Here is a 26686-nt window from a genome sequence, read left to right as displayed (position 1 = left end):
CTGTGTGCTGTTGTCATTGCCAATTGTCTGTTGTCATGGCCTGTGACCTGTGGTTTGTTGTCATCGCCTGTTGTCTGTTGTTATGGCTTGTGGTCTGTTGTCATGGCCTGAGGTCTGTTGTCTATTGTCATGGCCAGTGGTCTGTTGTCATGACCTGAGGTCTGTTGTCATGGCCTGCGGTCTGTTGTCATGGCCTGTAGCCTGCGGTCTATTGTCGTGGCCTGTGGTCTATTGTCATGGTCTGTGGTTTGTTGTCATGGCCTGTGGCCTTTATCCTGTTGTCATGGTCTGTGGTTTGTTTTCATTGCCTGTGGCATGTGGTCTGTTTTCATGGCCTCTTGTCTGTTGTCATGGTCTGTTATCTGTTGTCATGGTCTGTGGTTTGTTGAAATGGCCTGTTGCCTGTGGTCTGTTGTCATGGTATGTGGTCTGTTGTCATGGCCTATTGTCTGTTGTCATGGTATGTGGTCTGTTGTCATGGCCTGTGTGCTGTTGTCATGGTCTGTGGTTTGTTTTAATGGCCTGTGGTCTGTTGTCATGGCCTGTGACCTGTGGTTTGTTGTCATGGCCTGTTGTCTGTTGTTATGGCTTGTGGTCTGTTGTCATGGCCTGTAGCCTGCGGTCTATTGTCGTGGCCGGTGGTCTGTTGTCATGGTCTGTGGTTTGTTGTCATGGCCTGTGGCCTTTGTCCTGTTGTCATGGTCTGTGGATTGTTTACATTGCCTGTGGCATGTGGTCTGTTTTCATGGCCTCTTGTCTTTTGTCATGGTCTGTTATCTGTTGTTATGGCCTATTGTCTGTTGTCATGGCCTGTGGTCTGTTGTCATGGCCTCTTGTTTGTGGTCTATTGTAATGTCCTGTGGTCCTGTGGTCTGTTGTCATGGCCTGTGGTCTGTGGTCTGTTGTCATGGCCTGTGCTCAGCTGTCATTGTCTTTGGTCTGTGGTCTATTGTCATGGCCTGTGGTCTGTTGTCATGTTCTCTTGTCTAATGTCATGGCATGTGGTCTGTTGTTTTGGCCTGTCGTCTGTTGTTATTGCCTGTTGCCATTTTCTGTGGTCTGTTGTCATGGTCTGTGGTCTTTTGTCATGGCCGGTGGCATGTGGTATTTTGTCTGTTGTCATGGCATGTAATCTGTTGTCATGGTCTGTGGTTCGTTGACATGGCCTGTGGCCTGTGGTCTGTTGTCATGGTATCAAATCAAATCAAATCAAATCAAATTTATTTATATAGCCCTTCGTACATCAGCTGATTTCTCAAAGTGCTGTACAGAAACCCAGCCTAAAACCCCAAACAGCAAGCAATGCAGGTGTAGAAGCACGGTGGCTAGGAAAAACTCCCTACAAAGGCCAATACCTAGGAAGAAACCTAGAGAGGAACCAGGCTATGTGGGGTGGCCAGTCCTCTTCTGGCTGTGCCGGGTGGAGATTATAACAGAACATGGCCAAGATGTTCAAATGTTCATAAATGACCAGCATGGTCGAATAATAATAAGGCAGAACAGTTGAAACTGGAGCAGCAGCACAGTCAGGTGGAAGTTGAAACTGGAGCAGCAGCATGGCCAGGTGGACTGGGGACAGCAAGGAGTCATCATGTCAGGTAGTCCTGGGGCATGGTCCTAGGGCTCAGGTCAGTTGAAACTGGAACAGCAGCATGGCCAGGTGGACTGGGGACAGCAAGGAGTCATCATGTCAGGTAGTCCTGGGGCATGGTCCTAGGGCTCAGGTTCTCCGAGAGAGAGAAAGAAAGAGAGAAGGAGAGAATTAGAGAACGCACACTTAGATTCACACAGGACACCGAATAGGACAGGAGAAGTACTCCAGATATAACAAACTGACCCCAGCCCCCCGACACATAAACTACTATGTATGTGGTCTGTTGTCATAGCCTATTGTCTGTTGTCATGGTCTGTGGTCTGTTGTCATGGCCTGTGGTCTGCTGTCATGGCCTGTGGTCTGTTGTCATGGTCTCTTGTCTATTGTCATTGTCTGCTGTCATGGCCAGTGGTCTGTTGGCATCACCTGTGTTCTGTGGTCGGTTGTCATGACCTGAGGTCTGTTGTCATGGCCTGTGGTCTGTTGTCATGGTCTGTAGTCTTTTCTCATGGCCTGTGGCATGTGGTATTTGGTATGTTGCCATGGCCTGTGATCTGTTGTCATGGCCTCTTGTTTGTGGTCTATTGTAATGTCCTGTGGACTGTTGTCATTGTCTTTGGTTTGTTGTCTGTTGTCATGGCCTGTGGTCTGTTGTGATGGTCTGTTGGTCTATTGTCATGGCCTGTGGTCTGTTGTCATGGTCTCTTGTCTATTGTCATGGCCTGTCGTCTGTTGTTGTGGCCTGTGATCTGTTGTTATGGCCTGTTGCCATGTTCTGTGGTCTGTTGTCATGGTATGTGGTCTGTTGTCATGTCCTGTGGTCTGTCGTCTATTGGCATGGCGTGTGGTCTGTTGTCATGGTCTGTAGTCTGTTGTCATGGCCTATTGTCTGTTGTCATGGTCTGTGGTCTGTTTTCATGGCTTGTGGTCAGTTGTCATTTCCTGTGGCCTGTGGTCTGTTGTCATGGCCTGTTGTCATGGTCTGTGGAATGTTGTCATTGTCCGCTGTCATGGCCTGTGGTCTGTTGTTATGGTCTGTGGTCTGTTGTCATGGCTTGTGGCCTGAGGTCTGTTGTCACAGCCTGTGGTCTTTTATCATGGCTTGTGGCCTGTGGTCTGTTGGCATTGCCTATGGTCCTTTGACATGGCCTTGTGGTCTATTGTCATGGCCTGTTGTCAATGGCCTGTGGTTTGTTGTCATGGCCTGTGGCCTGTGGTCTGTTGTCATGGCCTATTGTCTGTTGTCATGGTCTGTAGTCAGTTGTCATTTCCTGTGGCCTGTGGTCTGTTGTCATGGGCTGTTGTCATGGTCTGTGGATTGTTGTCACGGTCCGTTGTCATGGTCTGTGGTCTGTTGTCATGGCCTGTGGCCTGTGGCCTGTAGTATTTGGTCTGTTGTCATGGCATGTGGTCTGTTGTCATGGCCTGTGGCCTGTGGTCTTTGGTTTGTTGTCACGGCCTTTGGTCTGTTGTCATGGCTTGTAGCCTGTGGTCTGTTGTCATGGCCTGTGGTCTTTGGTTTGTTTTCATGGCCTGTGGTCTGTTGTCATGGCCTGTGGTCTGTGGTCAGTTGTCATGGCCTGTGGTCTGTTGTCATGGCCTATGATCTGTGGTCTGTTGTCATGGCCTGTGGTCTGTTGTCATGGCTTGTGGCCTGTGGTCTGTTGGCATGGCCTGTGATCTGTTGACATAGCATTGTGGTCTGATGTTGTGGTCTATGTTATGTTGACATGGCCCACGCTTTGTTGTCGTGGCCTGTGGTCTGTTTTCATGGTCGGTGGTCTGTTGTCATGGTCTGTGGTCTGTTTTCATTGCATGTTGTCTGTTGTCATCGTCTGTGGTATGTTGTCGTGGTCTGTTGTCTGTTGTCATGGTCTGTGGTCTGTTGTCATGATCTGTGGCCTGTTGTCGTGGCCTGTGATCTGTTGTCATGCCTGTTGTCTGTTGTCATGGCCTGTTGTCATGGCCTGTGGTCTGTCGTCTGTGCAGGAGCATAGTTAATCTGTAACTTGTTAACCTGTGTTCGTTATAGGTGCCTGGATCATTACAGGTGGCACCCATGCAGGTGTGATGAAGCATGTAGGCCAGGCGGTGAGGGAATACGTCCTCAGTAGTGGCTCTATGGAGGGGCAAATCGTGGCCATTGGAGTGGCGACCTGGGGAGCCATACACAACAGGAGACCCCTGGTACACCATGAGGTAAGGACTGGAGAAAGAGTTATTTTGTATAAGACAAGGATGTGGCCCTGAGATAATTATGAACTGGAGAGAGAGTGAGAGAGAGCTCTTTTTATGATGGTTGCCTTCTCCCTGTCATGGATGCCATGCCATGGTTGCCCTTAGTTTGAAGATGTAATCCAGAGACAGGTGTTTCATCCATGTCTTTAGCTATCATACTCTCTTACGCAGCTCCACTACACATTTAAAGAAGGCCGGGATCGACAAGATTACCATCACAGACTGACGAGCTCAAATAGACAGAAGCCTTCTGTATGGCAGACCAATCCGAACTCTTCTCTCAGCATGTCCTGCACACTCATAATCTCAGCCAATCATGTCTAGTGGGAAATACCACAGTGTGCAATCACAGCAGCAATATTTGTGACCTGTTGCCACAAGAAAAGGGCAACCAGTGAAGAACAAACACCATTTCAAATCCACCCATATTTATGCTTATTTATTTTTCCTTTTGTACTTTAACTATTTGTTCATAATATGACATTTGTAATGTCTTTATTATTTTGTCACTTTTGTGAATGTAATGTTTACTGTTCATTTTTTATTGTTTATTTCCTTTGTTCTATTATCTACTTCACTTTCTTTGGTAATGTTAACATATGTTTCCCATGCCAATAAAGCCCTTAAATTGAATTGAAATTGAATTGAGTTAAACAGCTGAGATATGAGTTGACGAGAGAGCGAGAGAGTTGTAGAGATGCTCCCAAATCACTCTCTACCCTTCCTTTAGGTCCTAACCCTTCGATGGTTAGAGCCACACAGACAAACTGTACTGTACTCTCCAAGGGCTGTTCTACCCTTAACCCTCCCTAACCCTAACCCCATACCTCTGCTGTACTCTCCAGGGGCTGTTCTACCCTTAACCCTCCCTAACCTTAACCCCAACCTCTACTGTACTCTCCAGGGGCTGGTCTACCCTTAACCTTCCCAAACCCCAAACCCTCTACTGTACTCTCCAGGGGCTGTTCTACCCTTAACCCTCCCTTACCCTAACCCCAAACCTCTACTGTACTCTCCAGGGGCTGTTCTACCCTTAACCCTCCCTAACCCAAACCTCTACTGTACTCTCCAGGGGCTGTTCTACCCTTAACCCTCCCTAACCCAAACCTCTACTGTACTCTCCAGGGGCTGTTCTACCCTTAACCCTCCCTAACCCCAAACCTCTACTGTACTCTCCAGGGGCTGTTCTACCCTTAACACTCCCTAACCCAAACCTCTACTGTACTCTCCAGGGGCTGTTCTACCATTAACCCTCCCTAACCCAAACCCCAAACCTCTACTGTACTCTCCAGGGGCTGTTCTACCCTTAACCCTCCCTAACCCCAAACCTCTAATGTACTCTGCAGGGCCGGTTCCCAGCCCACTACTCTCTGGACATGCAGTCTCAGGGTCACCTCTCCTGTCTGGACAACAACCACTCCCACTTCCTGCTGGTGGATGATGGAACACACGGATGCTACGGAGTCGAGATAGAACTACGCTCCCGACTAGAGAGACTAATCTCCCAGCAGCCTCTGGGAAACAGAGGTAGGACTAGAGGGGCTCTGATTGTGATCGATATCTCTCTCTCTTTCTCTCTCTAATCTTTCTGCGCTTGTGTCCTTGTTAAAGAAACATGAGAATCACAGCAACCGTTTGTCAGTAATTCACAGTGCTGTCTGCTGTCAGTCCCCCGTCTGTGTCTGTGTTTGTGTGACTCTGTCTATCAAATCAAATCAAATCAAAATTTCCACATGCGCCGAATACCATGAAATGCTTTACTTACAAGCCCTTAACCAACAATACAGTTCAAGAAACAGAGTTAAGCCGAGTACCTCTGTCTGTCTGTCTCCTCCAGAGAGTGGAGTGAGGATCCCAGTAGTGTGTGTGGTGCTGAATGGGGGACCAGGCACTCTCAGTGTGAGTATCATCAGTCTGTGGTGCTGAATGGGGGACTAGGCACTCTCAGTGTGAGTATCATCAGTCTGTGATGCTGAATGGGGGACTAGGCACTCTCAGAGTGAGTATCATGTGTGTGGTGCTGAATGGGGGACTAGGCACTCTCAGTGTGTGTATCATCAGTCTGTGGTGCTGAATGGGGGACTAGGCACTCTCAGTGTGAGTATCATGTGTGTGGTGCTGAATGGGGGACTAGGCACTCTCAGTGTGTGTATCATCAGTCTGTGATGCTGAATGGGGGACTAGGCACTCTCAGTGTGAGTATCATGTGTGTGATGCTGAATGGGGGACTAGGCACTCTCAGTGTGAGTATCATCAGTCTATGATGCTGAATGGGGGACTAGGCACTCTCAGTGTGAGTATCATGTGTGTGGTGCTGAATGGGGGACCAGGTCAGTAGTTGAATCATTCCTTTAGTTTCTTCAGCGTATTCTTCTGACTGGATGGTCTCGTGCACTGTGACCTTAGACCCCTGACCTCTCTTCTCACGCATCACCCCACCTCAGACCATCTACGGTGCCATGCTGAACAGGACCCCCTGTGTCATCCTGGAAGGGTCAGGGAGACTTGCGGACGTCGTCGCCCATGTGGCTGGTCTCCCCGTTGCCAAGGTTACCCTGACTGTCATCCACCAGCTAATGAAACGGTTCTTCGGTCCGGAGTATGACTCCTTCACAGAGCTCAAGATCATAGAATGGACCAAGAAGGTAACACATAGCCTTGTTAAACCAGCCGGTCATTCTGGTTTCACACGGTTAGTAAATACATGGAGCTCTTTCTTAAAGTGAATACTTGATACTGTAGCTGAGTTTCATTCCTTTATTCCAGATTCAGGACATCATCAGGATGCCTCAGCTACTGACAGTGTTCCGTATGAGTGAAGACAACCACGGTGATGTTGATGTGGCCATTCTCCAGGCGCTGCTCAAAGGTAACAACCAGGCCTTGTGGCTTCTCAGAATAACAGGTTCTTCTGCTGAGTCACAGAGAAACATTACTAATGCTGAGTACTTCAGAATAACAGGTTATTTTGCTGAGTCACAGAGTAACATTACTAATGCTGAGTACCTCAGAATAAAAGGTTATTTTGCTGAGTCACAGAGTAACATTACTAATGCTGAGTACTTCAGAATAACAGGTTCTTTTGCTGAGTCACAGAGAAACATTAACTAATGCTGAGTACCTCAGAATAACAGGTTCTTCTGCTGAGTCACAGCGAAACATTACTAATGCTGAGTACTTCAGAATAACAGGTTCTTTTGCTGAGTCACAGAGTAACATTAATGCTGAGTACTTCAGAATAACAGGTTCTTCTGCTGAGTCACAGAGAAACATTACTAATGCTGAGTACTTCAGAATAACAGGTTCTTCTGCTGAGTCACAGAGTAACATTACTAATGCTGAGTACCTCAGGATAACAGGTTCTTCTGCTGAGTCACAGAGAAACATTACTAATGCTGAGTACTTCAGAATAACAGGTTCTTCTGCTGAGTCACAGAGTAACATTACTAATGCTGAGTACTTCAGAATAACAGGTTATTTTGCTGAGTCACAGAGTAACATTACCAATGCTGAGTACCTCAGAATAACAGGTTCTTTTGCTGAGTCACAGAGTAACATTACTAATGCTGAGTACCTCAGAATATCAGGTTCTTTTGCTGAGTCACAGAGTAACATTACTAATGCTGAGTACTTCAGAATAACAGGTTCTTTTGCTGAGTCACAGAGAAACATTACTAATGCTGAGTACCTCAGAATAACAGGTTCTTCTGCTGAGTCACAGAGAAACATTACTAATGCTGAGTACTTCAGAATAACATGTTATTCTGCTGAGTCACAGAGTAACATTACTAATGCTGAGTACTTCAGAATAACAGGTTCTTCTGCTGAGTCACAGAGAAACATTACTAATGCTGAGTACTTCAGAATAACAGGTTCTTCTGCTGAGTCACAGAGTAACATTACTAATGCTGAGTACTTCAGAATAACAGGTTCTTTTGCTGAGTCACAGAGTAACATTACTAATGCTGAGTACCTCAGAATAACAGGTTCTTTTGCTGAGTCACAGAGTAACATTACTAATGCTGAGTACCTCAGAATAACAGGTTATTTTGCTGAGTCACAGAGTAACATTACTAATGCTGAGTACTTCAGAATAACAGGTTCTTTTGCTGAGTCACAGAGTAACATTACTAATGCTACATGAGTACATGAGCAGCACTTTGTCCGCTTGGTTTCCAGACAGTGTGTTAATGTTGAAACCTTAGACTCTTCTTGACACTTCCTGAAGTAGATGATTGAGTTTAGGATGTCTCTCAGACTGAGACGTTCTGTAAATAGTCTCATTCGTCGCCATCTAGAAGAATCTGAGTGCCTTATCTGGACATTCTGATGCATCACGGTGTCACATATTACCAGACTGTCTCATATTAAGCTCTAAGCATTCGCATTACGGCTAAATTATGCAGAGTAAGTCACTTTCTAAATTCCACATTGGAAGAATGGTTTCCATATCAGTTTTGAACTGCACACAAAACCTGATCAGCACCTGGTTGCCTTGGTTATAAGGTCTAGACTTCCGGGAAACACCACAGCCCTAGTTCTAATCCAGGTTTATCTCTCTCTCTCTTCTCCTCTTCCCCTCCCAGCCAACAGGAGCAGTGAGTCTGTTGGGATGGAGCGCTGGGAGAGACAACTGGAGCTAGCCGTAGCCTGGAACAGAGTGGACATCGCTAAGACTGACATCTTCACTGAGGATAGCCAGTGGAAGGTAGGTTCGGCTAACTTTCAATCAGAGCCGTGTGTAAAAGAAGCACTGATGCTCTTCCAAGCCCTTTCGGGAGTTACTGCAATGAGAGAAGGTCATAACTATAGAATTGGATACCACGAAAGTGGGGTATAATTTGATCAAAATTTAAAAAAAAACATTAGATACAGTTTTTCTGCGAGTGAAGTCATACTGTATAAAAACAAAATCACGACAGCTGTGATGGAAACAGGACGTTTTGGTACAATTGCATAAATATGTTCATTTGACATGTTGGGATCGTTTTGTGTCAGTAAAATTAATAATGTGAGAAATGGAAATCCTTTATGTACAAATGTTGATATAATAATAATAATATATATATTATATATATCATAATATAATGTGTGGTCCTCCCACTACGACTTGTTTGGGGAAACCATGCAGTTTATTAGGCTACAGATGAAATAACTGATGAACTTCACAGGGTGGTGATAGTGCACAGTGATGGGCTTGATGAACTTCACAGGGTGGTGATAGTGCACAGTGATGGGCTTAATGATCCAGTCCTTTCTAATCAATATCAAGGGTCTTTTTCTGGTGACGATTGACGCTTGCCGTTTGACAAATACCAATATTCTTATCAATAATAATGTTGTCATGTATACTAGCCTACCTGCACAGCCTACCTGCACAGCCTACCTGCATGGTCTACCTGCACAGCCTACCTGCACAGTCTACCTGCATGGTCTACCTGCATGGTCTACCTGCACAGCCTACCTGCACAGTCTACCTGCATGGTCTACCTGCATGGTCTACCTGCATGGCCTACCTGCATGGTCTACCTGCACAGCCTACCTGCACAGCCTACCTGCACAGCCTACCTGCATGGTCTACCTGCATGGTCTACCTGCACAGCCTACCTGCACAGTCTACCTGCACAGCCTACCTGCACAGCCTACCTGCATGGTCTACCTGCATGGTCTACCTGCACAGCCTACCTGCACGGTCTACCTGCACAGCCTACCTGCACAGCCTACCTGCACAGGCCACCTGCATGGTCTACCTGCACAGCCTACCTGCACAGCCTACCTGCACAGTCTACCAGCACAGGCTACCTGCACAGCCTACCTGCATGGTCTACCTGCACAGCCTACCTGCACAGCCTACCTGCACAGCCTACCTGCATGGTCTACCTGCACAGCCTACCTGCACAGCCTACCTGCATGGTCTACCTGCACAGCCTACCTGCACAGCCTACCTGCATGGTCTACCTGCACAGCCTACCTGCATGGTCTACCTGCACAGCCTACCTGCATAGTCTACCAGCACAGCCTACCTGCACAGCCTACCTGCATGGTCTACCTGCACGGCCTACCTGCATGGTCTACCTGCACAGCCTACCTGCATGGTCTACCTGCACAGCCTACCTGCATGGTCTACCTGCACAGCCTACCTGCACAGCCTACCTGCATGGTCTACCTGCACAGCCTACCTGCATGGTCTACCTGCACAGCCTACCTGCATAGTCTACCTGCACAGCCTACCTGAATGGTCTACCTGCACAGCCTACCTGCATGGTCTACCTGCACAGCCTACCTGCATGGTCTACCTGCACAGCCTACCTGCATGGTCTACCTGCACAGCCTACCTGCACAGCCTACCTGCATGGTCTACCTGCACAGCCTACCTGCATGGTCTACCTGCACAGCATACCTGCATAGTCTACCTGCACAGCCTACCTGCACAGCCTACCTGCACAGGCTACCTGCACAGCCTACCTGCATGGTCTACCTGCACAGCCTACCTGCACAGCCTACCTGCACAGCCTACCTGCACAGCCTACCTGCATAGCCTGCCTGCACAGCCTACCTGCATGGTCTACCTGCACAGCCTACCTGCATAGTCTACCAGCACAGCCTAGCAGCACAGCCTACCTGCACAGCCTACCTGCATGGTCTACCTGCACAGCCTACCTGCATAGTCTACCAGCACAGCCTAGCAGCACAGCCTACCTGCACAGTCTACCTGCATAGTCTACCTGCACAGCCTACCAGCACAGCCTAGCAGCACAGCCTAGCAGCACAGCCTACCTGCATGGTCTACCTGCACAGCCTACCTGCATGGTCTACCTGCACAGCCTACCTGCATAGTCTACCTGCATGGTCTACCTGCACAGCCTACCTGCATAGTCTACCAGCACAGCCTAGCAGCGCAGCCTACCTGCACAGTCTACCTGCATAGTCTACCTGCACAGCCTACCAGCACAGCCTACCTGCAGTGTCGACCTGCATAGTCGACCTGCACAGCCTACCTGCATGGTCTACCAGCACAGGCTACCTGCACAGCCTACCTGCATAGTCTCCCTGCATACTCTACCAGCACAGCCTAGCAGCACAGCCTACCTGCATAGTCTACCTGCACAGCCTACCAGCACAGCCTACCTGCATAGTCTACCAGCGCAGTCTACCAGCACAGTCTACCTGCATAGTCTACCAGCACAGCCTACCTGCATAGTCTACCAGCACAGTCTACCAGCACAGTCTACCTGCATAGTCTACCAGCACAGCCTACCTGCATAGTCTACCAGCACAGTCTACCAACACAGTCTACCAGCACAGTCTACCAGCACAGTCTACCTGCATAGTCTACCAGCACAGTCTACCAGCACAGTCTACCTGCACAGTCTACATGCATAGTCTACCAGCACAGTCTACCAGCACAGCCTACCTGCACAGTCTACCTGCATAGTCTACCTGCACATTCTACCAGCACAGCCTACCTGCAGTGTCGACCTGCATAGCCTACCTGCACAGCCTACCTGCATGGTCTACCAGCACAGGCTACCTGCACAGCCTACCTGCATAGTCTCCCTGCATACTCTACCAACACAGCCTAGCAGCACAGCCTACCTGCATTGTCCACCTGCACAGCCTACCAGCACAGCCTACCTGCATAGGCTACCAGCACAGTCTACCAGCACGGTCTACCTGCACAGCCTACCAGCACAGCCTACCTGCAGTGTCGACCTGCATAGTCTACCTGCACAGCCTACCTGCATGGGCTACCAGCACAGGCTACCTGCACAGCCTACCTGCATAGTCTCCCTGCATACTCTACCAGCACAGCCTAGCAGCACAGCCTACCTGCATAGTCTACCTGCACAGCCTACCAGCACAGCCTACCTGCATAGTCTACCAGCACAGTCTACCAGCACAGTCTACCTGTATAGTCTACCAGCACAGCCTACCTGCATAGTCTACCAGCACAGTCTACCTGCATGGTCTACCTGCACAGCCTACCTGCATAGTCTACCTGCATGGTCTACCTGCACAGCCTACCTGCATAGTCTACCAGCACAGCCTAGCAGCGCAGCCTACCTGCACAGTCTACCTGCATAGTCTACCTGCACAGCCTACCAGCACAGCCTACCTGCAGTGTCGACCTGCATAGTCGACCTGCACAGCCTACCTGCATGGTCTACCAGCACAGGCTACCTGCACAGCCTACCTGCATAGTCTCCCTGCATACTCTACCAGCACAGCCTAGCAGCACAGCCTACCTGCATAGTCTACCTGCACAGCCTACCAGCACAGCCTACCTGCATAGTCTACCAGCACAGTCTACCAGCACAGTCTACCTGCATAGTCTACCAGCACAGCCTACCTGCATAGTCTACCAGCACAGTCTACCAGCACAGTCTACCTGCATAGTCTACCAGCACAGCCTACCTGCATAGTCTACCAGCACAGTCTACCAACACAGTCTACCAGCACAGTCTACCAGCACAGTCTACCTGCATAGTCTACCAGCACAGTCTACCAGCACAGTCTACCTGCACAGTCTACATGCATAGTCTACCAGCACAGTCTACCAGCACAGCCTACCTGCACAGTCTACCTGCATAGTCTACCTGCACATTCTACCAGCACAGCCTACCTGCAGTGTCGACCTGCATAGCCTACCTGCACAGCCTACCTGCATGGTCTACCAGCACAGGCTACCTGCACAGCCTACCTGCATAGTCTCCCTGCATACTCTACCAACACAGCCTAGCAGCACAGCCTACCTGCATTGTCCACCTGCACAGCCTACCAGCACAGCCTACCTGCATAGGCTACCAGCACAGTCTACCAGCACGGTCTACCTGCACAGCCTACCAGCACAGCCTACCTGCAGTGTCGACCTGCATAGTCTACCTGCACAGCCTACCTGCATGGGCTACCAGCACAGGCTACCTGCACAGCCTACCTGCATAGTCTCCCTGCATACTCTACCAGCACAGCCTAGCAGCACAGCCTACCTGCATAGTCTACCTGCACAGCCTACCAGCACAGCCTACCTGCATAGTCTACCAGCACAGTCTACCAGCACAGTCTACCTGTATAGTCTACCAGCACAGCCTACCTGCATAGTCTACCAGCACAGTCTACCAGCACAGTCTACCAGCATAGTCTACCTGCATAGTCTACCTGCATAGTCTACCAGCACAGTCTACCTGCACAGTCCACCTGCATAGTCTATTAGCACAGTCTACCTGCATAGTCTACCAGCACAGTCTACCTGCATTGTCTACCTGCATAGTCTACCAGAAAAGTCTACCTGCACAGTCTACCTGCATTGTCTACCTGCATAGTCTACCAGCACAGTCTACCTGCATAGTCTACCAGCATAGTCTACCTGCATAGTCTACCAGCACAGTCTACCTGCATAGTCTACCAGCACAGTCTACCTGCATTGTCTACCAGCACAGTCTACCAGCTGTATCTGCCAGCTGTTGGCTAGAGCGTAAGAACTAAAACCAGAGTAGGCACATTTGCTGTTCAATTCAACAGTTTTTGTGACAAAACTATTGGTAGGTTTTAAAATGCGATGGAAACACCTTTAGATTTATATCCGGTACATTAAAAACTTCAGAGAAAAAAACCCGTTTTGTGTGCACTATGTCATCACGCAAAGACTTTTATCAGCAACAACTCCGTTTGATGGAAACACAGCACATATTCTTTATGCGGATTTTACAATATTCACATGGAAATCAGTCGCCAATTGAATGGAAAATCACATCCAATTTTATTTGTCACATGCACCGAATACAACAGGTGAAATGTTTACTTACAAGCCCCTAACCAACAGTACCGTTTTAAGAAAATACCAAAAAATGTAAGAGATAAGATTAACAAATAATTAAAGAGCAGCAGTAAATAACAATAGTGGGCTATACAGGGGGTACCGTTACAGAGTCAATGTGGAGGCTATATACAGGGTGTTACGGTACAGAGTCAATGTGGAGGCTATATACAGGGGGTACCGGTACAGAGTCAATGTGGAGGCTATATACAGGGGGTACCGGTACAGAGTCAATGTGGAGGCTATATACAGGGTGTTACGGTACAGAGTCAATGTGGAGGCTATATACAGGGGGTACCGGTACAGAGTCAATGTGGAGGCTATATACAGGGGGTACTGGTACAGAGTCAATGTGGAGGCTATATACAGGGGGTACTGGTACAGAGTCAATGTGGAGGCTATATACAGGGGGTACCGGTACAGAGTCAATGTGGAGACTATATACAGGGGGTACCGGTACAGAGTCAATGTGGAGGCTATATACAGGGGGTACCGGTACAGAGTCAATGTGGAGGCTATATACAGGGGGTACCGGTACAGAGTCAGTGTGGAGGCTATATACAGGGGGTACCGGTACAGAGTCAGTGTGGAGGCTATATACAGGGGTACCGGTACAGAATCAATGTGGAGGCTATATACAGGGGGTACCGGTACAGAGTCCATGTGGAGGCTATATACAGGGTGTACCGGTACAGAGTCAATGTGGAGGTGAAATACAGGGGGTACCGGTACAGAGTCAATGTGGAGGCTATATACAGGGGGTACCGGTACAGAGTAAATGTGGAGGTGAAATACAGGGGGTACCGGTACAGAGTCAACGTGGAGGCTATATACAGGGGGTACCGGTACAGAGTCAATGTGGAGGCTATATACAGGGTGTACCAGTACAGAGTCAATGTGGAGGCTATATACAGGGGGTACCGGTACAGAGTCAATGTGGAGGTGAAATACAGGGGGTACCAGTACAGAGTCACTGTGGAGGCTATATACAGGGGCTACCGGTACAGAGTCAATATGGAGGCTATATACAGGGGCTACCGGTACAGAGTCAATGTGGAGGCTATATACAGGGGGTACCGGTACAGAGTCAATGTGGAGGCTATATACAGGGGGTACCGGTACAGAGTCAATGTGGAGGTGAAATACAGGGCTACCGGTACAGAGTAAATGTGGAGGTGAAATACAGGGGGTACCGGTACAGCGGAAATGTGGAGGTGAAATACAGGGGGTACCGGTACAGAGTAAATGTGGAGGTGAAATACAGGGGCTACCGGTACAGAGTAAATGTGGAGGTGAAATACAGGGGGTACCGGTACAGAGTAAATGTGGAGGCTATATACAGGGGGTACCGGTACAGAGTCAATGTGGAGGCTATATACAGGGGGTACCGGTACAGAGTCAATGTGGAGGCTATATACAGGGGGTACCGGTACAGAGTCAATATGGAGGCTATATACAGGGTGTACCAGTACAGAATCAATGTGGAGGCTATATACAGGGGGTACCAGTACAGAGTCAATGTGGAGGCTATATACAGGGTGTACCAGTACAGAATCAATGTGGAGGCTATATACAGGGGGTACCGGTACAGAGTCCATGTGGAGGCTATATACAGGGGGTACCGGTACAGAGTCAATGTGGAGGTGAAATACAGGGGGTACCGGTACAGAGTCAATGTGGAGGCTATATACAGGGGGTACCGGTACTGAGTAAATGTGGAGGTGACATACAGGGGGTACCGGTACAGAGTCACTGTGGAGGCTATATACAGGGGCTACCGGTACAGAGTCAATATGGAGGCTATATACAGGGGCTACCGTACAGAGTCAATGTGGAGGCTATATACAGGGGGTACCGGTACAGAGTCAATGTGGAGGCTATATACAGGGGGTACTGGTACAGAGTCAATGTGGAGGCTATATACAGGGGGTACTGGTACAGAGTCAATGTGGAGGCTATATACAGGGGGTACCGGTACAGAGTCAATGTGGAGACTATATACAGGGGGTACCGGTACAGAGTCAATGTGGAGGCTATATACAGGGGGTACCGGTACAGAGTCAATGTGGAGGCTATATACAGGGGGTACCGGTACAGAGTCAGTGTGGAGGCTATATACAGGGGGTACCGGTACAGAGTCAGTGTGGAGGCTATATACAGGGGTACCGGTACAGAATCAATGTGGAGGCTATATACAGGGGGTACCGGTACAGAGTCCATGTGGAGGCTATATACAGGGGGTACCGGTACAGAGTCAATGTGGAGGTGAAATACAGGGGGTACCGGTACAGAGTCAATGTGGAGGCTATATACAGGGGGTACCGGTACAGAGTAAATGTGGAGGTGAAATACAGGGGGTACCGGTACAGAGTCAACGTGGAGGCTATATACAGGGGGTACCGGTACAGAGTCAATGTGGAGGCTATATACAGGGTGTACCAGTACAGAGTCAATGTGGAGGCTATATACAGGGGGTACCGGTACAGAGTCAATTGGAGGTGAAATACAGGGGGTACCAGTACAGAGTCACTGTGGAGGCTATATACAGGGGCTAACCGGTACAGAGTCAATATGGAGGCTATATACAGGGGCTACCGGTACAGAGTCAATGTGGAGGCTATATACAGGGGGTACCGGTACAGAGTCAATGTGGAGGCTATATACAGGGGGTACCGGTACAGAGTCAATGTGGAGGTGAAATACAGGGCTACCGGTACAGAGTAAATGTGGAGGTGAAATACAGGGGGTACCGGTACAAGCGGAAATGTGGAGGTGAAATACAGGGGGTACCGGTACAGAGTAAATGTGGAGGTGAAATACAGGGGGTACCGGTACAGAGTAAATGTGGAGGCTATATACAGGGGGTACCGGTACAGAGTCAATGTGGAGGCTATATACAGGGGGTACCGGTACAGAGTCAATGTGGAGGCTATATACAGGGGGTACCGGTACAGAGTCAATATGGAGGCTATATACAGGGTGTACCAGTACAGAATCAATGTGGAGGCTATATACAGGGGGTACCAGTACAGAGTCAATGTGGAGGCTATATACAGGGTGTACCAGTACAGAATCAATGTGGAGGCTATATACAGGGGGTACCGGTACAGAGTCCATGTGGAGGCTATATACAGGGGGTACCGGTACAGAGTCAATGTGGAGGTGAAATACAGGGGGTACCGGTACAGAGTCAATGTGGAGGCTATATACAGGGGGTACCGGTACTGAGTAAATGTGGAGGTGACATACAGGGGGTACCGGTACAGAGTCAACGTGGAGGCTATGTACAGGGGGTACCGGTACAGAGTCAATGTGGAGGCTATATACAGGGTGTACCAGTACAGAGTCAATGTGGAGGCTATATACAGGGGGTACCGGTACAGAGTCAATGTGGAGGTGAAATACAGGGGGTACCAGTACAGAGTCACTGTGGAGGCTATATACAGGGGCTACCGGTACAGAGTCAATATGGAGGCTATATACAGGGGCTACCGGTACAGAGTCAATGTGGAGGCTATATACAGGGGGTACCGGTACAGAGTCAATGTGGAGGCTATATACAGGGGGTACCGGTACAGAGTCAATGTGGAGGTGAAATACAGGGCTACCGGTACAGAGTAAATGTGGAGGTGAAATACAGGGGGTACCGGTACAAGCGTAAATGTGGAGGTGAAATACAGGGGTACCGGTACAGAGTAAATGTGGAGGTGAAATACAGGGGCTACCGGTACAGAGTAATGTGGAGGTGAAATACAGGGGGTACCGGTACAGAGTAAATGTGGAGGTGAAATACAGGGGGTACCGGTACAGAGTAAATGTGGAGGTGAAATACATGGGGTACCGGTACAGAGTAAATGTGGAGGCTATATACAGGGGGTACCGGTACAGAGTCATGTGGAGGTGAAATACAGGGGTACCAGTACAGAGTCAATGTGGAGGCTATATACAGGGGTGTACCAGTACAGAATCAATGTGGAGGCTATATACAGGGGGTACCGGTACAGAGTCCATGTGGAGGTGAAATACAGGGGGTACCAGTACAGAGTCACTGTGGAGGCTATATACAGGGGCTACCGGTACAGAGTCAATATGGAGGCTATATACAGGGGCTACCGGTACAGAGTCAATGTGGAGGCTATATACAGGGGGTACCGGTACAGAGTCAATGTGGAGGCTATATACAGGGGGTACCGGTACAGAGTCAATGTGGAGGTGAAATACAGGGCTACCGGTACAGAGTAAATGTGGAGGTGAAATACAGGGGGGTACCGGTACAGCGTAAATGTGGAGGTGAAATACAGGGGGTACCGGTACAGAGTAAATGTGGAGGTGAAATACAGGGGCTAACCGGTACAGAGTAAATGTGGAGGTGAAATACAGGGGGTACCGGTACAGAGTAAAATGTGAGGTGAAATACAGGGGGTACCGGTACAGAGTAAATGTGGAGGTGAAATACATGGGGTACCGGTACAGAGTAAATGTGGAGGCTATATACAGGGGTACCGGTACAGAGTCAATGTGGAGGAAATACAGGGGGTACCAGTACAGAGTCAATGTGGAGGCTATATACAGGGGTACCCAGTACAGAATCAATGTGGAGGCTATATACAGGGGTACCGGTACAGAGTCCATGTGGAGGCTATATACAGGGGCTACCGGTACAGAGTCAATATGGAGGCTATATACAGGGGCTACCGGTACAGAGTCAATGTGGAGGCTATATACAGGGGGTACCGGTACAGAGTCAATGTGGAGGCTATATACAGGGGTACCGGTACAGAGTCAATGTGGAGAAATACAGGGCTACCGTACACAGAGTAAATGTGGAGGTGAAATACAGGGGGTACCGGTACAGAGTAATGTGGAGGTGAAATACAGGGGGTACCGGTACAGAGTAAATGTGGAGGTGAAATACAGGGGTACCGGTACAGAGTAAATGTGGAGGTGAAATACAGGGGTACCGGTACAGAGTAAATGTGGAGGTGAAATACAGGGGGTACCGGTACAGAGTAAATGTGGAGTGTGAAATACATGGGGTACCGGTACAGAGCTAAATGTGGAGGCTATATACCGGGGGTACCGGTACAGAGGTCAATGTGGAGGTGAAATACAGGGGGTTACCAGTACAGAGTCAATGTGGGAGGCTATATACAGGGTGTACCAGTACAGAATCAATGTGGAGGCTATATACAGGGGGTACCGGTACAGAGTCCATGTGGAGGTAAATACAGGGGGTACCAGTACAGAGTCACTGTGGAGGCCTATATACAGGGGCTACCGGTACAGAGTCAATATGGAGGCTATATACAGGGGCTACCGGTACAGAGTCAATGTGGAGGCTATATACAGGGGGGTACCGGTACAGAGGTCAATGTGGAGCTATATACAGGGGGGTACCGGTACAGAGTCAATGTGGAGGTGAAATACAGGGCTAACCGGTACAGAGTAAATGTGGAGGTGAAATACAGGGGGTACCGGTACAGCGTAAATGTGGGGTGAAATACCAGGGGGTACCGGTACAGAGTAAATGTGGAGGTGGAATACAGGGGCTAACCGGTACAGAGTAAATGTGGAGGTGAAATACAGGGGGGTACCGGTACAGAGTAAATGTGGAGGTGAAATACAGGGGGTACCGGTACAGAGGAAATGTGGAGGTGAAATACATGGGGTACCGGTACAGAGTAATGTGGAGGCTATATACAGGGGGTACCGGTACAGAGTCCAATGTGGAGGTGAAATACAGGGGGTACCAGTACAGAGTCAATGTGGAGGCTATATACAGGGTGTACCAGTACAGAATCAATGTGGAGGCTATATACAGGGGTAACCGGTACAGAGTCCATGTGGAGGCTATATACAGGGGGTACCGGTACAGAGTCAATGTGGAGGTGAAATACAGGGGGTACCGGTACAGAGTCAATGTGGAGGCCTATATACAGGGGGTACCGGTACAGAGTAAATGTGGAGGTGACATACAGGGGGGTACCGGTACAGAGTCACGTGGAGGCTATATACAGGGGGTACCGGTACAGAGTCAATGTGGAGGCTATATACAGGGTGTACCAGTACAGAGTCAATGTGGAGGCTATATACAGGGGGTACCGGTACAGAGGTCAATGTGGAGGTGAAATACAGGGGGTACCAGTACAGAGTCACTGTGGAGGCTATATACAGGGGCTAACGGTACAGAGTCATATGGAGGCTATATACAGGGGCTACCGGTACAGAGTCAATGTGGAGGCTATATACAGGGGTTACCGGTACAGAGTCAATGTGGAGGCTATATACAGGGGGTACCGGTACAGAGTCAAGGTGGAGGTGAAATACAGGGCTACCGGTACAGAGTAAATGTGGAGGTGAAATACAGGGGGTACCGGTACAGCGTAAATGTGGAGGTGAAATACAGGGGGTACCGGTACAGAGTAAATGTGGAGGTGAAATACAGGGCTACCGGTACAGAGTAAATGTGGAGGTGAAATACAGGGGGTACCGGTACAGAGTAAATGTGGAGGCTATATACAGGGGGTACCGGTACAGAGTCAATGTGGAGGTGAAATACAGGGGGTACCAGTACAGAGTCACTGTGGAGGCTATATACAAGGGCTAACCGGTACAGAGTCAATATGGAGGCTATATACAGGGGCTACCGGTACAGAGTCAATGTGGAGGCTATATACAGGGGGTGCCGGTACAGAGTCAATGTGGAGGCTATATACAGGGGGTGCCGGTACAGAGTCAATGTGGAGGCTATATACAGGGGGTACTGGTACAGAGTCAGTGTGGAGGCTATATACAGGGTGTACCAGTACAGAGTCAATGTGGAGGCTATATACAGGGGGGTACCGGTACAGAGTCAATGTGGAGGTGAAATACAAGGGGGTACCGGTACAGAGTCAATGTGGAGGCTATATACAGGGGGTACCGGTACAGAGTAAATGTGGAGGTGACATACAGGGGGTACCGGTACAGAGTCAACGTGGAGGCTATATACAGGGGGTACCGGTACAGAGTCAATGTGGAGGCTATATACAGGGTGTACCAGTACAGAGTCAATGTGGAGGCTATATACAGGGGGTACCGGTACAGAGTCAATGTGGAGGTGAAATACAGGGGGTACCAGTACAGAGTCACTGTGGAGGCTATATACAGGGGGTACCGGTACAGAGTCAATGTGGAGGCTATATACAGGGTGTACCAGTACAGAGTCAATGTGGAGGCTATATACCGGGGGTACCGGTACAGAGTCAATGTGGAGGTGAAATACAGGGGGTACCAGTACAGAGTCACTGTGGAGGCTATATACAGGGGCTACCGGTACAGAGTCAACATGGAGGCTATATACAGGGGCTACCGGTACAGAGTCAATGTGGAGGCTATATACAGGGGTGCCGGTACAGAGTCAATGTGGAGGCTATATACAGGGGGTACTGGTACAGAGTCAGTGTGGAGGCTATATACAGGGGGTACCGGTACAGAGTCAATGTGGAGGCTATATACAGGGTGTACCAGTACAGAGTCATGTGGAGGCTATATAACAGGGGGTACCGGTACAGAGTCAATGTGGAGGTGAAATACAGGGGGTACCGGTACAGAGTCAATGTGGAGGCTATATACAGGGGTACCGGTACAGAGTAAATGTGGAGGTGACATACAGGGGTACCGGTACAGAGTCAATGTGGAGGCTATATACAGGGGTACCGGTACAGAGTCAATGTGGAGGCTATATACAGGGTGTACCAGTACAGAGTCAATGTGGAGGCTATATACAGGGGGTACCGGTACAGAGTCAATGTGGAGGTGAATACAGGGGGTACCAGTACAGAGTCACTGTGGAGGCTATATACAGGGGCTACCGGTACAGAGTCAATATGGAGGCTATATACAGGGGCTACCGGTACAGAGTCAATGTGGAGGCTATATACAGGGGTACCGGTACAGAGTCAATGTGGAGGCTATATACAGGGGGTACCGGTACAGAGTCAATGTGGAGGTAAATACAGGGTACCGGACTACAGCGTAAATGTGGAGGTGAAATACAGGGGGTACCGTACAGAGTCAATGTGGAGGTGAAATACAGGGGGTACCGGTACAGAGTAAATGTGGAGGTGAAATACAGGGGGTACCGGTACAGAGTCAATGTGGAGTGAAATACATGGGTACCGGTACAGAGTAATGTGGAGGCTATATACAGGGGGTACCGGTACAGAGTCAATGTGGAGGTGAAATACAGGGGGTACCGTACAGAGTCATGTGGAGGCTATATACAGGGGTACCAGTACAGAGTCAATGTGGAGGCTATATACAGGGGTACCAGTACAGAGTCCATGTGGAGGTGAAATACAGGGGGTACCAGTACAGAGTCACTGTGGAGGCTATATACAGGGGCTACCGGTACAGAGTCAATATGGAGGCTATATACAGGGGCTACCGGTACAGAGTCAATGTGGAGGCTATATACAGGGGGTACCGGTACAGAGTCAATGTGGAGGCTATATACAGGGGTACCGGTACAGAGTCAATGTGGAGGTAAATACAGGGGTACCGTACAGAGTCAATGTGGAGGCTAAATACAGGGGGTACCGGTACAGAGTCAATGTGGAGGCTATATACAGGGGGTACCGGTACAGAGTCAATGTGGAGGTGAAATACAGGGTACCGGTACAGAGTAATGTGGAGTGAAATACAGGGGGTACCGGTACAGAGTAAATGTGGAGGAAATACAGGGGTACCGGTACAGAGTAATGTGGAGGCTATATACAGGGGTACCGTACAGAGTAATGTGGAGGCTATATACAGGGGTACCGTACAGAGTCAATGTGGAGGCTATAACAGGGGGTACCAGTACAGAGTCAATGTGGAGGCTATATACAGGTGTACCAGTACAGAATCAATGTGGAGGCTATATACAGGGGGTACCGGTACAGAGTCCATGTGGAGGCTATATACAGGGGTACCGTACAGAGTCAATGTGGAGGAAATACAGGGGTACCGTACAGAGTCAATGTGGAGGCTATATACAGGGGGTACCGGTACAGAGTAATGTGGAGGTGACATACAGGGGGTACCGGTACAGAGTCAACGTGGAGGCTATATACAGGGGTTACCGGTACAGAGTCAATGTGGAGGCTATATACAGTGTACCAGTACAGAGTCAATGTGGAGGCTATATACAGGGGGTACCGGTACAGAGTCAATGTGGAGGTGAAATACAGGGGTACCAGTACAGAGTCACTGTGGAGGCTATATACAGGGCTAACGGTACAGAGTCAATATGGAGGCTATATACAGGGCTACCGGTACAGAGTCAATGTGGAGGCTATATACAGGGGTACCGGTACAGAGTCAATGTGGAGGCTATATACAGGGGGTACCGGTACAGAGTCAATGTGGAGGTGAAATACAGGCTAACGGTACAGAGTAAATGTGGAGGTGAAATACAGGGGTACCGGTACAGAGCGTAAATGTGGAGGTGAAATACAGGGGGTACCGGTACAGAGTAAATGTGGAGGTGAAATACAGGGGCTACCGTACAGAGTAATGTGGAGGTGAAATACAGGGGGTACCGGTACAGAGTAAATGTGGATGCTATATACAGGGGTACCGGTACAGAGTCAATGTGGAGGTGAATACAGGGGGTACCAGTACAGAGTCACTGTGGAGGCTATATACAGGGCTACCGGTACAGAGTCAATGTGGAGGCTATATACAGGGCTACCGGTACAGAGTCAATGTGGAGGCTATATACAGGGGTGCCGGTACAGAGTCAATGTGGAGGCTATATACAGGGGGTGCCGGTACAGAGTCAATGTGGAGGCTATATACAGGGGTACTGGTACAGAGTCAGTGTGGAGGCTATATACAGGGTGTACCGTACAGAGTCAATGTGGAGGCTATATACAGGGGTAACCGGTACAGAGTCAATGTGGAGGTGAAATACAGGGGTACCGGTACAGAGTCAATGTGGAGGCTATATACAGGGGTACCGGTACAGAGTAAATGTGGAGGTGACATACAGGGGGTACCGGTACAGAGTCAACGTGGAGGCTATACAGTGTCAATGTGGAGGCTATATACAGGGGGTACCAGTACAGAGTTCAATGTGGAGGCTTTATATACAGGGGTACCGGTGCAGAGTGCCAATGTGGAGGCTATTATACAGGGCGGTACCGGTACAGAAGTCAATGTGGAGGCTATATACAGTGGGTACCGGTACAGAGTCCAATATGGAGGCTATAATTACAGGGTGTACCAGTACAGAATCAATGTGGAGGCTAATATACAGAGTGGTACCAGTACAGAGTGAATGTGGAGGCTATATACAGGGGTGGTACCGGTACAGTAGTCAATGTGGAGGTTGAAATACAGGGGGTACCGGGTTACAGAGTCCAATGTGGAGGCTATATACAGGGTTTTTTTACTACCAGTACAGAATCAATGTGAGGGGGGCTACTATCTACAGGGAGGTACCGGTACAGGTCAATGTGGAGGTGAAATACAGGGTGGTACCGGTACAGAGTCAATGTGGAGGCTATATTACAGGGGTACGCGGTACAGAGTAAATGTGGAGGTGAAATACAGGCGGGTACCAGTACAGAGTCACTTTTGGGAGGCTATATACAGGGGCGGTACCGGTTTACAGAGTCAATGTGGGAGGGTGAATACAGGGGGTACCATTACAGAAGTCACTGTGGAGGGCTTATAATACAGGGGCTACCGGTACAGAGTCATATGTAGGCTATATACAGGGGCTACCGGTACAGAGTCAATGTGGAGGCTATATACAGGGGGTACCGGTACAGAGTCAATGTGGAGGCTATATACAGGGGGTACCGGTACAGAGTCAATGTGGAGGTGAAATACAGGGCTACCGGTACAGAGTAAATGTGGAGGTGAAATACAGGGGGTACCGGTACAGCGTAAATGTGGAGGTGAAATACAGGGGGTACCGGTACAGAGTAAATGTGGAGGTGAAATACAGGGGCTACCGGTACAGAGTAAATGTGGAGGTGAAATACAGGGGGTACCGGTACAGATTAAATTTGGAGGTGAAATACAGGTGGTACCGGTACAGAGTAAATGTGGAGGTGAAATACAGGGGGTACCGGTACAGAGTAAATGTGGAGGCTATATACAGGGGGTACCGGTACAGAGTCAATGTGGAGGCTATATACAGGGGGTACTGGTACAGAGTCAACGTGGAGGCTATATACAGGGGTTACCGGTACAGAGTCAATGTGGAGGCTATATACAGGGGGTACCAGTACAGAGTCAATGTGGAGGCTATATACAGGGGGTACAGGTGCAGAGTCAATGTGGAGGCTATATACAGGGGGTACCGGTACAGAGTCAATGTGGAGGCTATATACAGGGGGTACCGGTACAGAGTCAATATGGAGGCTATATACAGGGTGTACCAGTACAGAATCAATGTGGAGGCTATATACAGGGGGTACCAGTACAGAGTCAATGTGGAGGCTATATACAGGGTGTACCAGTACAGAATCAATGTGGAGGCTATATACAGGGGGTACCGGTACAGAGTCCATGTGGAGGCTATATACAGGGGGTACCGGTACAGAGTCAATGTGGAGGTGAAATACAGGGGGTACCGGTACAGAGTCAATGTGGAGGCTATATACAGGGGGTACCGGTACAGAGTAAATGTGGAGGTGAAATACAGGGGGTATCGGTACAGAGTCAACGTGGAGGCTATATACAGGGGGTACCGGTACAGAGTCAATGTGGAGGCTATATACAGGGTGTACCAGTACAGAGTCAATGTGGAGGCTATATACAGGGGGTACCGGTACAGAGTCAATGTGGAGGTGAAATACAGGGGGTACCAGTACAGAGTCACTGTGGAGGCTATATACAGGGGCTACCGGTACAGAGTCAATATGGAGGCTATATACAGGGGCTACCGGTACAGAGTCAATGTGGAGGCTATATACAGGGGGTACCGGTACAGAGTCAATGTGGAGGCTATATACAGGGGGTACCGGTACAGAGTCAATGTGGAGGTGAAATACAGGGCTACCGGTACAGAGTAAATGTGGAGGTGAAATACAGGGGGTACCGGTACAGCGTAAATGTGGAGGTGAAATACAGGGGGTACCGGTACAGAGTAAATGTGGAGGTGAAATACAGGGGCTACCGGTACAGAGTAAATGTGGAGGTGAAATACAGGGGGTACCGGTACAGAGTAAATGTGGAGGTGAAATACAGGGGGTACCGGGACAGAGTAAATGTGGAGGTGAAATACAGGGGGTACCGGTACAGAGTAAATGTGGAGGCTATATACAGGGGGTACCGGTACAGAGTCAATATGGAGGCTATATACAGGGGGTACCGGTACAGAGTAAATGTGGAGGCTATATACAGGGGGTACCGGTACAGAGTCAATGTGGAGGCTATATACAGGGGGTACCGGTACAGAGTCAATGTGGAGGCTATATACAGGGGTACCGGTACAGAGTCAATATGGAGGCTATATACAGGGTGTACCAGTACAGAATCAATGTGGAGGCCATATACAGGGGGTACCAGTACAGAGTCAATGTCGAGGCTATATACAGGGTGTACCAGTACAGAATCAATGTGGAGGCTATATACAGGGGGTACCGGTACAGAGTCCATGTGGAGGCTATATACAGGGGGTACCGGTACAGAGTCAATGTGGAGGTGAAATACAGGGGGTACCGGTACAGAGTAAATGTGGAGGTGAAATACAGGGGGTACCGGTACAGAGTCAACGTGGAGGCTATATACAGGGGGTACCGGTACAGAGTCAATGTGGAGGCTATATACAGGGTGTACCAGTACAGAGTCAATGTGGAGGCTATATACAGGGGGTACCGGTACAGAGTCAATGTGGAGGTGAAATACAGGGGGTACCAGTACAGAGTCACTGTGGAGGCTATATACAGGGGCTACCGGTACAGAGTCAATATGGAGGCTATATACAGGGGCTACCGGTACAGAGTCAATGTGGAGGCTATATACAGGGGGTACCGGTACAGAGTCAATGTGGAGGCTATATA

At 49.1% G+C, this 26686-nt stretch overlaps 1 protein-coding gene across 1 annotated transcript in view; it reads left to right on the top strand.

Moving 5' to 3' along the window:
- The window catches only part of trpm2 (transient receptor potential cation channel, subfamily M, member 2), a 101963-nt gene that overhangs the window by 31461 nt on the left and 43816 nt on the right, over positions 1-26686 (top strand). The window contains exons 4-9 of the mRNA XM_031806118.1: positions 3627-3793; positions 5179-5359; positions 5670-5731; positions 6277-6477; positions 6599-6701; positions 8419-8540. Of these exons, the coding sequence (XP_031661978.1) occupies positions 3627-3793; positions 5179-5359; positions 5670-5731; positions 6277-6477; positions 6599-6701; positions 8419-8540 (836 nt within the window). The remainder of the gene's footprint in view (positions 1-3626; positions 3794-5178; positions 5360-5669; positions 5732-6276; positions 6478-6598; positions 6702-8418; positions 8541-26686) is intronic.

This window comes from Oncorhynchus kisutch, linkage group LG26 (assembly GCF_002021735.2).
Source record: "Oncorhynchus kisutch isolate 150728-3 linkage group LG26, Okis_V2, whole genome shotgun sequence".
In the NCBI taxonomy this organism is placed as follows: Eukaryota; Metazoa; Chordata; class Actinopteri; order Salmoniformes; family Salmonidae; genus Oncorhynchus; species Oncorhynchus kisutch.
The sequence above is the reverse complement of the archived record's forward strand: the minus strand, read 5'-3'. Positions and strand labels throughout refer to the sequence as shown.